At 36.6% G+C, this 15,399-nt stretch overlaps 1 protein-coding gene across 30 annotated transcripts in view; it reads left to right on the top strand.

Moving 5' to 3' along the window:
* The window catches only part of lrrfip1a (leucine rich repeat (in FLII) interacting protein 1a), a 35,022-nt gene that overhangs the window by 13,921 nt on the left and 5,702 nt on the right, over positions 1–15,399 (top strand). For 2 of the 30 annotated variants that reach the window (XM_079618740.1, XM_079618721.1), the window contains exons 3-23: positions 2,576–2,593; positions 2,765–2,821; positions 3,885–3,929; positions 4,184–4,234; positions 4,382–4,414; positions 5,358–5,426; positions 5,514–5,555; positions 5,754–5,813; positions 6,958–7,041; positions 7,221–7,250; positions 7,964–8,020; positions 9,778–9,855; positions 10,231–10,353; positions 10,869–10,904; positions 11,010–11,135; positions 12,925–12,996; positions 13,391–13,561; positions 13,835–13,927; positions 14,067–14,159; positions 14,392–14,484; positions 14,975–15,089. In XM_079618740.1, coding sequence (XP_079474866.1) covers positions 2,576–2,593; positions 2,765–2,821; positions 3,885–3,929; positions 4,184–4,234; positions 4,382–4,414; positions 5,358–5,426; positions 5,514–5,555; positions 5,754–5,813; positions 6,958–7,041; positions 7,221–7,250; positions 7,964–8,020; positions 9,778–9,855; positions 10,231–10,353; positions 10,869–10,904; positions 11,010–11,135; positions 12,925–12,996; positions 13,391–13,561; positions 13,835–13,927; positions 14,067–14,159; positions 14,392–14,484; positions 14,975–15,089 — 1,546 coding nt within the window. Of the gene's footprint in view, positions 1–1,099; positions 1,462–2,575; positions 2,594–2,764; positions 2,822–3,884; positions 3,930–4,183; positions 4,235–4,381; positions 4,415–5,357; positions 5,427–5,513; positions 5,556–5,753; positions 5,814–6,957; positions 7,042–7,220; positions 7,251–7,963; positions 8,021–9,777; positions 9,856–10,230; positions 10,354–10,868; positions 10,905–11,009; positions 11,136–12,924; positions 12,997–13,390; positions 13,562–13,834; positions 13,928–14,066; positions 14,160–14,391; positions 14,485–14,974; positions 15,090–15,399 lie in introns of those variants that run through there. The other 28 variants (XM_079618741.1, XM_079618743.1, XM_079618742.1 and 25 more) reach the window with 25 other exon arrangements.

The raw sequence follows: 15,399 nt of genomic DNA, 5'->3' as shown, positions 1-15,399 counted from the left end.
ATTCTCAAAATTAAATATTTCTCACGTACAACGCTGTCAGCCGATTATGTTCAATTTGTTTAATCTTCATCATGATTGTGGGCTCTGTGCTTTGAAGGACATGTTTTGGCTGGGTTAACAGGGATCAGGGTCAGTTAATCACCCCTTGGGTCAGGACCTCCTAAGAGGCCATTTGAACTGCTACGTTGGAACTTCAGCCTCAGCTAATGCTCAGAAATATCAGTTATATCATGAGGAGTTTGGTGTTTTTACATAGATTGCTTTTTTAAAATTGGGTCCAGTGTTGCTTAAGACCCCATTTAGTTTTTGAATGGAAAAAAAAGACGACATTTTTCAAAATATCTTTTTGACATTAGTAAATGATGACAGAATTTAATTTTTTGGGTAAACTATCCTTTTAAGGTCTATTGGCAGCAATTGAAAATGAATAATAACATGCAATTGATTTTTTTGGAGTTGTCTGAGGAATTTGTTCAAATAGCATTAACATTTATGAAAAAGCCTGGTCTGTCTTTTGCTTATTTTGGTGTAGCACCCTGCAGGTTTTGTACTCGGTTACATTACAGTTATTGTAAGTCTTTACAAACAGACTTTATAGATGTTTTTGAGTTACTCATTTGATTTGTCAGGCTTTTTGAACTGCAATAGTACATTGTCGGAACATTCCTCATTGTAAAGGGAGCTGGATTTTAAGAAAGGTTTTGTTCCAATAGGTGTATGATTGATTCTGTGTAATTAATAATTTAATGCACTATGACTGCTCATGCTGGTTTGCTACAGCCGACTGCACACACATGTATGTATGGCATGGGTTCAGTAGCACGAATACAAACAAATTGTAGATATTTAGGGACATTTGATTATATGAATGAACTGTTGCTCAGGGTCCGTCAGAGGTGAATGGAAAACCAGAAACACACACTGTGATCTCAGACGAAACAAACTTATGTAATGAAGATAAACACAGCCTTTACACATACCCGGGTCACACTTGAAAGATTAGCTAGTAATCAGAGTTAAGCCGGTCTGATCAGGAGGTGTGTGAGAATGTTAAGGGTGTGCGCTTTGTGGCTTTAAAACTCCAGTCAAGTATTAAAGTAGATTATGAGCTTTCAGCCGTACCTGCAGCAGGATAACAGACTCGGTTCCCATTCACTATCTGGGATGTGATCATTATGGTAATCAGGAACACAATGACTCAAGATTGAACATGCTGTGACAAAATAGATCTGAAAGAGTTCAATCAGGACTTAGTCAAGATGAACTTGTAGCGCAAACAGGCTGTGGGGTTTGGATTATATGACAGACTATATCTTTGGGATCGTATAAAGTCTCTGTCTTCCTCAGTCTTGAGGTAGACGGGGACACTGTGATACTAGTAGGACGGCCTACAAGCGACTAGTGCGTAGAGGGGCTAGGGAAGTGATCGATGGGCGACCCCAGACCCCTGTGCTGAGGAAGGTGAGCTTGAATTTACTAGATGAGCATTGAAAAGATGAGAAATGTTTTCTTTTGTGCCTAATGGAGTACACGGTCATCTTAAACATTTTTTTATCATACTCTGTCCCTGACCGTTTCTTAGTTTCTTTGTTTTGTGAGGGTGCAGAGTTTTGCAGAAAAAAATGAGCACTGATGTTGTTGTAAAGTCTCTAATTAAAGATTACTCCAAGGAAGAGATTTTGTTACAGGAATGTTTTGTTAACAAACACTCATCTAAACTGGAGCAAATACTGTACATAATGGGAAACCAGTTGGGCGAGATTCTGTAGGTTTTTCAGTAAGTGAGAATGAAAGTGTATAGTAAAAAGAAGTTCAGTAGAATATTAGACAATAAGATAATCAGAATAAAATGATTGATTATATTATTAAAATTCTTAACACAAACTGTTAAATTGTATTGTTCTATCAAGAAATGAATGGAAGAATAGCCTAGGCTTTAAAAAAAACTAAATATTTACAATGTTTAGTTGTGCCATTTGCAGGATGTCAATTTAAGTTTACTGTAGGGACCAGACCATGTTGTTAGTTTTTAAAGTAGCTTGATGTTATGGTTACTTGGAAAAAAATGATGGCCAAGAACAAAAATGAAAAGGTGTTATTTTAAACGCACCACTGCTTTACTAGTCTAGTGCTGTTCATTGGTTTGGCCACTAGTGGACTGAATGAACCCTTAAACATCAGTGGAAAGAATCCTTTTGATTCACAACCATCACAAGACCATCTTTAATTCTTAAGTATGTAGATATCTGAACATTTGCATGGCATAATTCTGATGCTTTTATGAAGTTTGCTGCTTGTTGATCCACATGACCTTCGTGCATTTGAGTCAAGTATGTAAACTGGTGTTTTTCACTTTCACCTGTTAGGCCAAGTACTATGACACCTGCCTGACGGGTTGCTAAAAATTGAACCGCTTTCCCTTTCCATTCCATTATCTTTGTGTACACAATCTTCCACTTGGTTCGCTCTGTCGTGTCAAATAATCAATGTCTATCTTTTTCCCTTTCTTTCCCAATCTGGCTTCTTTCTTTCCTTTGCTCATCTGATCCTCTTTTGCTGGCCTCCTGTGATGTAGATTTATCAGGTGCAGAAGGTAGGACATCTAATGCTGTAGATCTACTCTAATATTTTAGTTCCTTTCCTTCTGTCCTTGCTTATTTAGCTGTTTCTCATATTTTGTTAGTCTAATGTAATTACTTTCAGGTCATTCTTGTTAGCTGAAGTTCTTTTTCTTTCCTGGTTTCTGTTGGATTTCTCATTTTAGAAATACTATGGACTGGATAACCTGGACAACAAATGGGGGGACATTGAGCAGTGGATGGTACATTCACTGTTGGGATTTTGTGCATGTTTCAGGCCTCTAGTTTTATCAGCATGTGATTTTTGCATGATAGGGATCCATTTCGATACAGGATGCATTCATGTTTTATCTGTTAATAATTAAGAGAGTCAGCGCAGGGTTATTTGTCTCATAACACTAGGTCAATACCTCTACAAGGCTGATTTGCACTTTCAGAAATCAGCCTTTATGTTAATCTTTGTTTAATGGCACTGTAGATACTACTGTTTGTTGTGAAAGTAGTATTTTATGCTTACCAAGGCTGCATTTATTTGATTAAGAAAATACAGTAAAACTATTTTCTATCTCAATATATTTTAAAACATTGTTTATTCCTGTGATGGCAAAGCTGAATTTTCAGCATCATTACTCCAGTCTTCAGTGTCACATTTCAGAAATCATTTTAATTATGCTGATTTGATGCTATTTTTTTTATTCTTATTTTTATCCATGTTAAATGGATGTTAATGTTAATATGTTGTGCGGCTTAATATTTTTGTGGAAACTATACTTTTTTTTTGAATTCTTTAACAAACAGAAAGGTCAAAACAAAAATAAAATATATTTTATAACATTATAAATGTATTTACTTTCACTTTTTATCAACTTAATGCATCCTTGATGAATACAAGTATTAATTACTTTAAATTAATGAATGAATTCATTGCTAAAAAAAAAAACGTTTTTGAACGGCAATGTCAGTATATGTGTTTCACACTATTTTACAAAAAACAATAACAACTGCGTACAATTAATAGTGTGGGTTGTGTTTTGTATTGTCTTGAGATGTCTGGTTTTAAGAGATTGCTCTTGCATCAATTATTACTGATTTGCACGCTTCCATTGCTCACCTTGCTTGCTGAGTGTTGTGTGTCTGTCTCTGCCATCTTGCATATATTATACTTCTCTTCTCTTCTCTTCTCTTCTCTTCTCTTCTCTTCTCTTCTCTTCTCTTCTCTTCTCTTCTCTTCTCTTCTCTTCTCTTCTCTTCTCTTCTCTTCTCTTCTCTTCTCTTCTCTTCTCTTCTCTTCTCTTCTCTTCTCAGGAGGATAGTGAGCGGTATTCACGTGTCTCACGGAGACATACTTCGGTTTGTATTTCTGTCTTTTCACTGTCTGTCCTTCTCAAACTTCCATGCTCCCAAGCAAAACATTTCACAAGTTTGTCCTTCAGAAAAACGCTGGAAATTTCATTTCAAATGCAATTACATAGAGACATTAAGGCAGACTTACATTTTAGGGCTCACTACTGAAATGCTGTATATATGCACAGTGGTGAGTTTTATGTCTTTAAACTTGTGCTAACTGTGGGCTCCATCTCATTTTACCTTTTTTTTTATCCAAGGTGTCAGATGATGAAGAACGGATGTCAGTGGGGAGCAAGTGCAACTTACGGGTCAGTATCAGTGTAACTGTATGTTATTTTCAGACCTTCTGTACTGTGGGTCAGAGTGTATGAGGTACATGTGAGTGTGTTGTCTAAAGGTTATAACACAGTCCAAATTGTTCTACATGCTGATGATGGTTTTGTTTGTCTGGGCAGTTGGATTTGGATGCGGCGGGTGATTATGTCGGGGTAAGAATCGCAGGCTGGGAAATGCCAAACACTTGTAATACCTGATGCTACATTTGTGATGTTTTGAAGGGTTTCATCAACATTACAAATGGGGTGTGATCTGTACTCTTGGTTTAAACCAATATGACCGTATGTGACAGTTAAATGTCTGTTACTAAGGGGCTGTTTACACCTGGCCACTTCATGCGTTTTCTTAGATCAGATAGCCATCTGATTTATCAAAACGAGTCCATTTACACCTGGTCACATAAATGTGTTTTTGCAAAACGGATATAAATCCGTTAAATCTTCAATTCCCACGCTATATGCAGATTTAATGGAGTTCATGTCACCGAAAGCAACAGTTATGAGCTGCATTTTATTGCATCAGCTAAAAAATGTCAAAATCAAAGACCGCAATAAGAGAGAGCGGCAACAGCCCTGGTAAGACCATTTAGTTTCTTTACTTTTAATGAAGATAATTGTGTGTTAAGCGCCAGCGACTTACTTTCACTTTTAGATGCTCATCTGCGGCGATGTGTGCTGCAGTAGCATCGTCATATCTGACAATAACATGACATATAGCCTATAACACGCTCTCACACGTTTATTTGTTAGTGTTTTTGAGAGGAGCGAAATTTACATATGTGTTTTCAACAACCAGATGCATTTACACTTGTCCAGTTTCGTCTGGAATGCGGCCCAGACCTCCTCCTGAAGTGGTTTGAGCGATCGGATTCAAATCCGTCTCGAATGCGTTTCGGAGGGTATTTACACCTGGTCTTTTCACGATCGGATGGCTATCCGATCACAGAAAACACATGAAGTGGCCAGGTGTAAACAGCCCCTAAGTGTCTGAAAACTTCACCTCCATGTCACAGTTGAAGTGTGAAGTATACAATGAAGTATTGAGCAGTATTTCTGCCGTTTTAATCCTCCTTCCATTTCCCACCATCTTGTCCAGCTTCCCCAGGCCACCTCCTCTCACTCACATAAGAAGTCCAAGAAAAAGAAAAAACATTCTTCTAAAACTGTACGTTCACAGCAATTATGCACATCACATTTGTGTTCTATAAAGAGAGAATGTTATATCAATCATGACATACTGTCTTTCCCACAGAGCAATGGATATGATGATGATCTCAGCACATTGTCTAGTCGGGTTAGTGACCCAAATAACTGTGCAATAATAGTGTTTGAGGATTAATAGCGTGTTGATTCTCCTATAATGAAGTCTAGGAGACTGTTTTTTTTCACAAATTCGCAGTGATCATGATGCAGCAGTGTGACTTACTGTGGTGTGATGTGCTACAGATTGGTGTGATTGGTTGTAAACTGAATTCTGTGTATTTGTGCACAGAGCTCCAAACTCAGTGATGAGAGCAAAAGGTCTCGCTCCTCTAGACTTGATCTGCAGTCGGTGGGTCTCAATCCTGCATTTCTTTAACCTCCTGATTCTCTGGCCTTGTCACTTTTTATGTCATTAACATGAACATATGTCTAACATTAGTGGATGATTGCCACTGTGTTTGAGAAGGAATGTGTTTGTTTACGAAAACCCTAGTTGTTGACTAATATATCGGCTAATCGGTTGACTAATATATATTTGGCTTTTTTTATTTATTATTGGCATTGGCCGATAATTGTCGAATACTTTTATTTTATTTATTTATGAATACTGGCTTGGCCTGTGTGGGAGACCAGCTAAAACAAACTAAAGATCTTGAAAAACTTGAAGTAGGTTTAACTAGTAGGTTTAACATGACTAATTACTATAGGTGTGATTCTAATGGTTTTATGCATGCGAATTGTACCAAAATTAAAGGCTTTTCACACTAAAACTTTGTCTTAGGGTAATTTTTCATTAAAAAAAATGTAAATCTAGGGTTAAAGGGTTAGTTAACCCAAAAATCTAAATTATGTCATTAATTACTCACCCTCATGTCGTTCCGAACCCGTATTTTTGATGAAATCGGAAAGCTTTATGTCCCTCCATTGACAGCAATGTCATTTCAACTTCCCAGAAATGTAGTAAAAACATTGTTAAAATAGTTTACCACCTTTCTGGGCCTTGAAAGTTGCAATGACGTTGCTGTCAATGGAGGGACAGAAAGCTCTCAGATTTCATCAAAAATATCTTCATTTGTGTTCCGAAGATGAACGAATGTCTTACGGGTTTGGAAAGACATGAGGGTGAGTAATTAATGACAGAATTCAAATGTTTAACTAACTAACCCTTTAAAGCCACTTAGGTAAGCAATGATTCACACTTATTGTAAAAAGAGATTAGCAGCATGCTGCTTCAGAGTAGAATGCTAAATTACTAAATTAAATGTGTGAGCGGTGTGAAATCCCAACCCAGATAAACAGTGTAAAGCTGAAATAAGATACTTTTTATAAAATATCCTGGGTAAATGTTTTCAAGTGTGAAAAGCCAATGTAGTACAATTTCTGACTTTAGCTGGCATGATACCCTTGCATTGCAGCTTTTCGTGTCATCTCTCAGACTCCGGTCTTCATCAGTTCATCATTCATTCCATCTACATTATTTCCCATTATTTTAGAGTGCCTACTATTCATCTGAGTTGTACAACAGCAGTAGTAGTTATTCCTCTAAACCTCAAGTCCCTTCCTACAGTGGCTACCAGGTCTGTTATCTTCATCCTTCTCCTTCCATCCTCTCACTTAATCTCTGTCCAGTGTTCAAATCCCCTCTTTTCTTGTAATTTAGCATTTGGAGTTTTCTTTTTCTTCAGCCTAGTTTTGCTGTTCTCTGCCTTTTCGGTCTGTTTTTGATTTGAAATGTTCATCTCTCCTGTCTGTTTAGCCCCCTTTGCTGCACAGCAGGAAGCACAGGGTTTGTGCTGCTCCTCATATTATACCCTCTGCCCCACAGCACTTCCTGTACAATAATATGTGCAGCTCTGCCTCTGTACACACATTTTACATGCTTTCACTCTCTCATTCACAGCAGGTCATGTAGGGTTATTAGATCTTAAACCTACACAGACCACACACACCTGAGGACTTAGCTAATTGCTCGTGCTTTGGCTTTGACATACCATCCTTAAAGATGAAGTGTGTGATAACCAGGCTTCCTAACTACTTATTGAATATTTAATGTACTATTGCATATGCCTAGAAAAAAAAAACTTTTTTTTTCATTTAAATTATGATTAGAAAATTATGAAATTCCTACATAGCTGTGATCTTTCTCTAGCTTCCACCATTAGCTGAGCCAGAAGTTGGTGTTTTAAAAGTGCCAGATAGTTATAGTGGGAAGGGAATTCATTCTGAATCGCTTACTTTTAGTGGTCTGAAAAATTAAAAAAATACACACTTCAGCTTTAATAGTTGTATATATTTTTTTCCTCACCAGCCTGGCAGAAATCAGAGGAAATTAAATAATCTGAATGTGATCAAAGACAGCTGTATTGATGCATTGTGCATAAAAGGAGAACTGAGACTAGAGTTTGCATGCTTACTTGCACAGAGCAGTTATGGGTCAGACCTTGAGGTGTGATATAAATGTTGTTTCTTGTCTGTGTGTCTATATCTGTCTATTATCAGGGCTCTATATACGAGGACAGTCTCTACAGTGGCTCTCGACGCTCCGGTGCTCGTGCTGTAAGAATGATAGAGCTAAACTGTAAATGTGCATGAAATATTACCTTATTAATCTGTGGATTCAGTTCCCTAACCAAAGTGTGAGTTTTTACAATTATTTTGCATAGTTGGCTTATTATTATTTACCCTTATAATGTTATGTTACTCACTTACTATCGATTGCAACAGTCAGGTTCCGAAAGTAAAAACTTCACTTCAAAAGAAAAGACATTCATTTCTACATGGGGAAATTGATATTGAACAATAACTTCTAAACAGACCTACTGTGAGTTACGAGGTTGTTAAATTTGCTTCTGTTGAAGGTGTCAGCCCACATTATTTTAGAATATTTTTTTTAAACAATTGTGCTTAACAGCAGAATTCCTGGTGAAAAACTACATTACCCATTTTACTGTACAGAAAATTGCACCAATCAGAGAGTTGAAAAAAGCAACACATACCAAAAAATTGTTAGCTCTGCCCACTCCCATGAAAATAGTAGACCACCCCTACTCTTCTTGTAAACAGTAGGGGTGTAACCCTGGTGTCCTGGCCACACTCCACCAACTTGCCCTTGCCAATCATGGCCTCCTAATAATCCCCATCCATTGAATTGGCTCTATCACTCTCTCTCCTCTCCACCTATAGCTGGTGTGTGGTGAGCGCACTGGCACCGCTGTACTGTGGCTGCCGTCGCATCATCCAAGTGGATGCTGCACACTGGTGGTGGTTGAGGAGAGACCCCCGACATCATTGTAAAGCGCTTTGGGTGTACAGTAGTACATATGAAAGCGCTATATAAATGCCTCATTCATTCATTCATGAAGCACTGCGAATTACATAATACTACATAATAATTACATAAACATTTGTAAATGAGTAGTTGTATGTTTCTCCATTTTTTATTTGAGTATGCAGTTTGCTTCATGGGATTGTTATGATAGTTCTTTCCCTCACCTAAAGCGGCTGAAAATCGGGGTGGGCGCTAATGCACTATATTCTCAAAATACTAATTGTAATCATTTTAACACACCGTAGAGAGTACGGAGAATTGGTTCTCAAGTTTATTTAACTTTATCTGTGTGTTTGTGTGTGTGATTTAGAGGCTAAAACAGGTTGCTTATGTATCAAGTCAAAATAAGGCTTTGAAAAGACTTTGAATGTGTTTTGGGAATGTTGTAAAGCTGAGAGTGCATGCGCTTGTGTAGCTGTTGCTTGACATGTCACATGATATTTTCTTTTTTAATTAACATCAAAATATTAGGTTAAAATTCTTGTAAATTAAAGTAAATTTTCAGGTGCTGTTTTTTAGGTTTCATAATATTATTATTTTTTCATTTCATTAAGTACAAAAAAGTAAAAAAAATCCATAGTATCTCAAATTAATAAAATTATGTATAAAAAATGAACAAAATGCTGTTTAGTTTTAGATGGAGTATAGCTTGTCACACTTCAGGAGGTAATAAGTCAAATTGGTATTTTATATCAACTACCCATCTAGCACATTCAGAGGATCTACAAGACAATAACAGGCATGTGTGTTCTCAAAGTGGTTTATCTACCAGCTTGCTTTTCTGATTTTTGTTAGATTTGTCCCTTTTTTTTCTCCATCTTTTTGTTTTTGTTTTGAGAAGCTTGTAGATGTTTGGTGACTGCAAGAGGCCTGAAATATCTGTCAATCTCCAAACCTTTTTGTGTACATATATCGTCCGTCCGTCCCTCCGTCTGTCTGTGTCTGATTCTTCACATACTCAGTGCAAGTGTGTGTGTTTCTCTAGTCCTCTGAATATAGTGGTTTCCTGGGCTCCAGCTCTAGGACTTCGTCCAGGGCAAATTCTGTGTGTGGCAGCCCTGTGGTGAGCAACCCTGTGTCACTGATTCCCAAGATGATCATGGACCAACACAATTTTATTTCGCAGTGACAGATTCAGTAACAGTGGCTTTTGCTTGTAATGTCTCATAAATCGTGTGTGTGTGTGTGTGTGTGTGTGTGTGTGTGTGTGTGTGTGTCATTGATTGTGGATGTTTCTACTTGAGTCATGAATGTGCTTTTTGTCTTCCATTTAAAATTATAAATTACATTTGATGTTTACATATTGAGTAGTATTAAATTACTTTAACAGTGTAAGAAAGGACTTGCGTGTTTGTGTGCATTCCTCCTTGGGTGCATGCAGAAAACCGACATGCCTCTCTCGCATTGATGTTAATTGCTGCTATCTGGTGGTTTCCAGGAGGACTGCAGCAGCTCAGTGGCTAGTTTTATGCGCAGCACAGCTAGTATCAGTGGCCTTTCTAAAGACCTTGACCGCGTTGTCATTCCTGACCTGCCGAATGTTAATGGGATGCTGCCTATGGTACGAGAGTGAAACCTTGGGGTTCATTTGATCTGTGGTGATTTGATGCCCTGGTTTAAAACGTGTGTGTGTGTTTATGCATAAAAGCAATGGCATGTTTGATTGAGACGAGCTAACTGAATTTATGTGAGAAAAAGCACTGAAGTCTTAAGTGACATGATGTTTGATGGAACTTTCCAGTTGTTAATATTCTACTTCAAGTTTGTGAAAAGATATTGGCAACACCTTGAGCATTATTACAGAACTGCTTGCTGGTTGCATTTAGATTTATCAGTCGTATTAATCAAATACTACCATTGGGTTTTGAATCTTCATTAACTAAGTTGAACTTCCTCTAATAAATAGAAACATTTATTTTTTTGCAAACTTTTTTGTGTCGGCAGCATGTCTTCAGTGGACAACATGAATCACAATGAATGAATAAGAGACTTGTAATGGCTCGACTTGACTTGCGAGACCTGAACAAACAAACCTAGGCAAACCTAATGACTTTGTATAATTTTGTTTATTTACAGGTTGATGACAGGTCAGAGCGAGACTACTTAGAAAAGGTTTGTGATTTTGTTTAATTTATGTAGATCATTTACTAATTAGGCAAATTGTCATGGTGAGCTGTATAAACAATCGATATGACTTATGAACTGGTGTATTTTTAGGGCTCTTCACGAGCATCAACTATATCTGGTGCCACTCTTACCTCTCTGGGTGGGACATCCTCACGGAGAGGAAGTGGGGATACATCCATCTCTGCTGACACAGAAGCATCTATACGGGAAATCAAGGTGTCCTAATCTTTTTGTCTGGTGCCAGTTTAAATTTAGGCAGCACGATAATATAAACGCATGATATCATCCTGTGACCACATACCTACAGTAAATGCAATATTTATTTGTTTATTAAATTTCATTATATTCTTTCTAAGTCTTTCTAGTTAACTTTTTAGTTTTGTTTGATATTTTGTATTTTATTTATTTTCACACTTATATTCGTGATATGTTGATTTGATTTAAAAATGTGTACAGCCATACTTCTGATTTAAGATAACATAGCATTGCTCAATTTCATCACTCCCCTTCTTCACAGAAGCTCAATACACTTGTCATTTTCTTTCTCTGTGTTGCTGAGTCCTGTTTCTAGAGATCTGCCTTCCATCAGAGTTTAGTCTATAATTAAACACACCTGAACTAGATAAGTGTCAAAATCTGCTAAGGGGCAATTAAATGTAACAAATCATGTAAAAACGTATCCTCTTTTATTGGAAAATTAATCAACATTTTATATATATATATAAAAAAAAACTGATCATTACCCTAATCTTTTAAACAACTGGGAAGATAGTATTCAAACTACATTTTATTTTTTAAAAAAATCACCAATATATTACATCATCAAAATAAGTCAAATTGAACGACTATACAAGGACTATACAGGGACTCAAGATCACTCATTTAACAGTTCATCTATTGCCTAAATTCTGAAAAAAGATCAGTCAAGAATTAAAAAATATTTGAAATATTAAAATCAGGAATATCAGAATGCATAGTTCTTACATTAAAAAAAGTCTGTCAAAACCAACACGTTGAAAGATGTTCACTAACCCGGTGAAGTTTTTCAGTTGGATCTGCGTTTATTCTCTTTAGAATGCAGTGTGAAGCATTTCACTCCGTTCCCAGATCATTCCAATTCAATTTCAGCGAGTGAAGAATAAATGTATACTCGCGTGCGTTATGTATTATGCATGTTACCGTCTCTGACAGACAGCATGATGAAGCTGCTCAAGCCGCATCATGCAGTGATGACGCATTGAAAACATCTGGGAAGTGTTTGTTTTCCCAGGAAACGTATATGTACTCGCTGAACCTCTGCTTCTCGTAAATACTGCTGCCGTACATTTTGCACGTTATTTTCTGACAGACATCGATGTTGTAATTATATTCAAATTATGTGAATTAAAAAAAAAGATTGATAGTAAGGTAATAATATTTTATTTCTTAGCCAGCAAGTATTCAGTGAAGTGATTGATGTCCATGAGTGTTACATTGTGTCAATATTTTTAGTTCTGATATTCCAACCGACAGCCAGCCTAAGTTTTTGACGGACACGATGTGTGGAAGGAGTGAACTATGTTTGATTTTTGGGTAATTATAAAATGTGCTGGAGACATTTTAAATGCTTTTTGTGTAGGTCATTATACTTATTTTACATAATCATTATACTTATTTTACAGAAAGTCTATTTCATGGGTTAAATAAATACATGTTACTAAATCATTTTTTTTTAAACCCATTAAAATGCATATCCTTTTGTAAATAATAGTGAAAAATCACTTTTTAAAATTGTTGTTCCATTATTACCCCCTTTGCAGATTTTGATGTTTGTGTGCTAACTCTTCAGGAGTAGGACTGAGCACCTGCTATAATCTGCTTCTCTGTAAAAAAAAAAATATTTGTACTTCCTTGCAAAGTAATTAATCCGAAAATATGTCAGCTGTTCTTTACCCTTCCATTGCTCTTACTCCACTGCATTCTTTATCCTTCCTTCTCATTCTCACTCTTCATGCTTTTCATTCAGGAGATCCATGAGCTTAAGGATCAGATTCAAGATGTGGAGGCAAAGCACATGCAGAACCTCAAAGAGCTCAAGGTACATGTCTGGTAAAGACAGTGCCAGTCAAAACCCCAGCAAGAACCTGCTTTATCTGAGTTACATATGACACATTTGTGCTTTTTAATCAGCGAGTGGCTGACTGGGAACATAATGAAAGATGTGATATCTAGCCTCTGGTTCTTATCTGGCTCTCGTCTTGCATGTTCATACTTCTGTGCCACAGAAGTCTATAGTCTGATTTATCTGCCTTGCTTCCATCTTTGACTTGATATTATTCTCCAAAACATATGGTTACACATCCTTCTTCATGATATTTTGGAATGTAGTCTAAAAGTGTGTTCATGGTTAATTTAGTTAGTATTTTGTAATACATGGTCAGTGGTGTGTTTGTGAGTGTGCTGGTTTTAATATGGTGTCTGACTTTTTGAAGGATTCCCTTTTGGAAGTGGAAGAGAAGTACCGTAAGGCCATGGTGTCCAATGCACAGCTGGACAATGAGAAGACCAATATGATGTATGAAGTGGACACTTTAAAAGACTCTTTAATGGAACTGGAGGAGATTCTGTTTGAAACGCGCCGTCAGCTTGAGGAAAAGACTAAGGTCTGTACAGTCAGGTGTGCATTATAGTAAGTTGCAGATAAATCTGTTGTAATACTTTATTTATTAGAATGGATTCAAATAGTAAGTGATTTTAATTGGAATTTTAATTTATTTATTTGTAAATTAATTAACTTTTTGTTACTGTTTGTAATTTAATTCTTATTTTTGTGACACAAAAGTGTACACATGGTGTATTCGCACTGTGTAAAAACTTCTGCATTTGAAAAAACAAAACAAAAAAAACAATTGATAGCAGTTCTATTTATTTTTCAGGACCTTGAACGAGAGAAGCATGCTCATAGTATACTGCAGTTCCAGTTCAGTGAATTAAAGGAAACATTGAAACAGAGTGAAGAACTGCTCACTGTGAGTATTGTTGTGTTTGTGTCTGTCATGAAACTTTTGTCTTTTTCAAATGCTTGGCTTCTGCTCATCTACCTGAACAATTTCTTCCCTTCCTTTATATTTGGTCTTTTTCCATGCATACTGTAATACCTCTTTCTAGGAGATCCGTCAATTACGGCTCAAGCAAGACTGCTTTGTTAGGGAGATTTCTGACCTCCAGGAAACTATTGAGTGGAAGAATAAAAAAATTGGGGTATGATCCCTCAGTATCCAACTCCTATTAAAGTTGTATTTGTCTTTACCTTCATGTTAAGATAATTATAATTTCACCTTTCAAACATACATTTGCTTGATTCTACATCCGTTTCCTGCTACAAACTGTCTGTACTTTGCCAAACTATTATTTTCGCTTTCATTCTTGTGTTTTTATTGCTTTCTCCTTTTTCTCCTCTTTGCTGCATCTTTGCCATTCTGGTGCTGTTCAGGCATTAGAGAGGCAGAAGGAATTTTCTGATGCCATTCGAAATGAGCGGGATGAGCTCAGAGATGAGGTTGTTCAGCTCAAAGATATTTTAAAGGTATTGATATGTGTGGTGAAAAATAGGACTCATTCTTTTCCCATGAACATTTCCTAACAAAACAAATATTTTGAATATTTTTGTAGACAGACCTTCTGGACTTGATACTGATCAGCTTTGTATTGATATTTATTCATATAAAGGTACTAAGATCCAGAATATAATAAATCGAGACTGATTCTTTAACACTCAACTTCTGACTATATAAACAGAATATATTATATTCGAATTTTATCATAATATTGGTGCATCAACAAATACAGATGCGTTTAAAAATAACTCTAGACCAGGGATGGGCAACTTTGGTCCTGGAAAGCCACTGTCATGCAGAGTTTAGCACCAACCCTGATAAAAAAACTCAACTGCCTGTAGCTTTCTAGTAATCCTGAAGACATTAGATTAGCTTGTTCAGGTTTGTTTGATTAGAATTGGAGCTAAACTCTGCAGGAGTAAACTAAGTATACTAATATTAAATTGTTTTCCTGTACAGAAACATGGCATTGTCCTTGGACCCGACTTGGCCACCAATGGAGAAACGGGGGAAGAAGCTGAACCGAATTTTCAAACCGCATCAACTGAAATCCGAGAGGGTAGTAGCGTACTAGGTAAGCTGCTTTTCTTAATGTCATTCATTGCATGCTTACATTACTTTACTTTATTTTTGCCACTTTGCATTTCCATCTTGTAGAGCTTGAGCCAAACCCAACTAAACTGTTTCTATGAACCTGGTACAAATGCACTGTTACATTAACATCTCTCACACTTTCCTATTTTCCTGTATTCACTTTGCATATACAACTAATTAATGGCATATCATGAACCAAACACTACAGGATCTTGTCTCTTTCTTGAGTCCATATTTCAATATTCTGCTGGACAAGTGTTTATCAAATTGCTGCAAATATTTACTCATTC

Source organism: Phoxinus phoxinus (assembly GCF_949152265.1).
Source record: "Phoxinus phoxinus genome assembly, chromosome: 7".
Lineage (NCBI taxonomy): Eukaryota > Metazoa > Chordata > Actinopteri > Cypriniformes > Leuciscidae > Phoxinus > Phoxinus phoxinus.
This window is presented reverse-complemented; position numbering and strand designations above follow the sequence as displayed.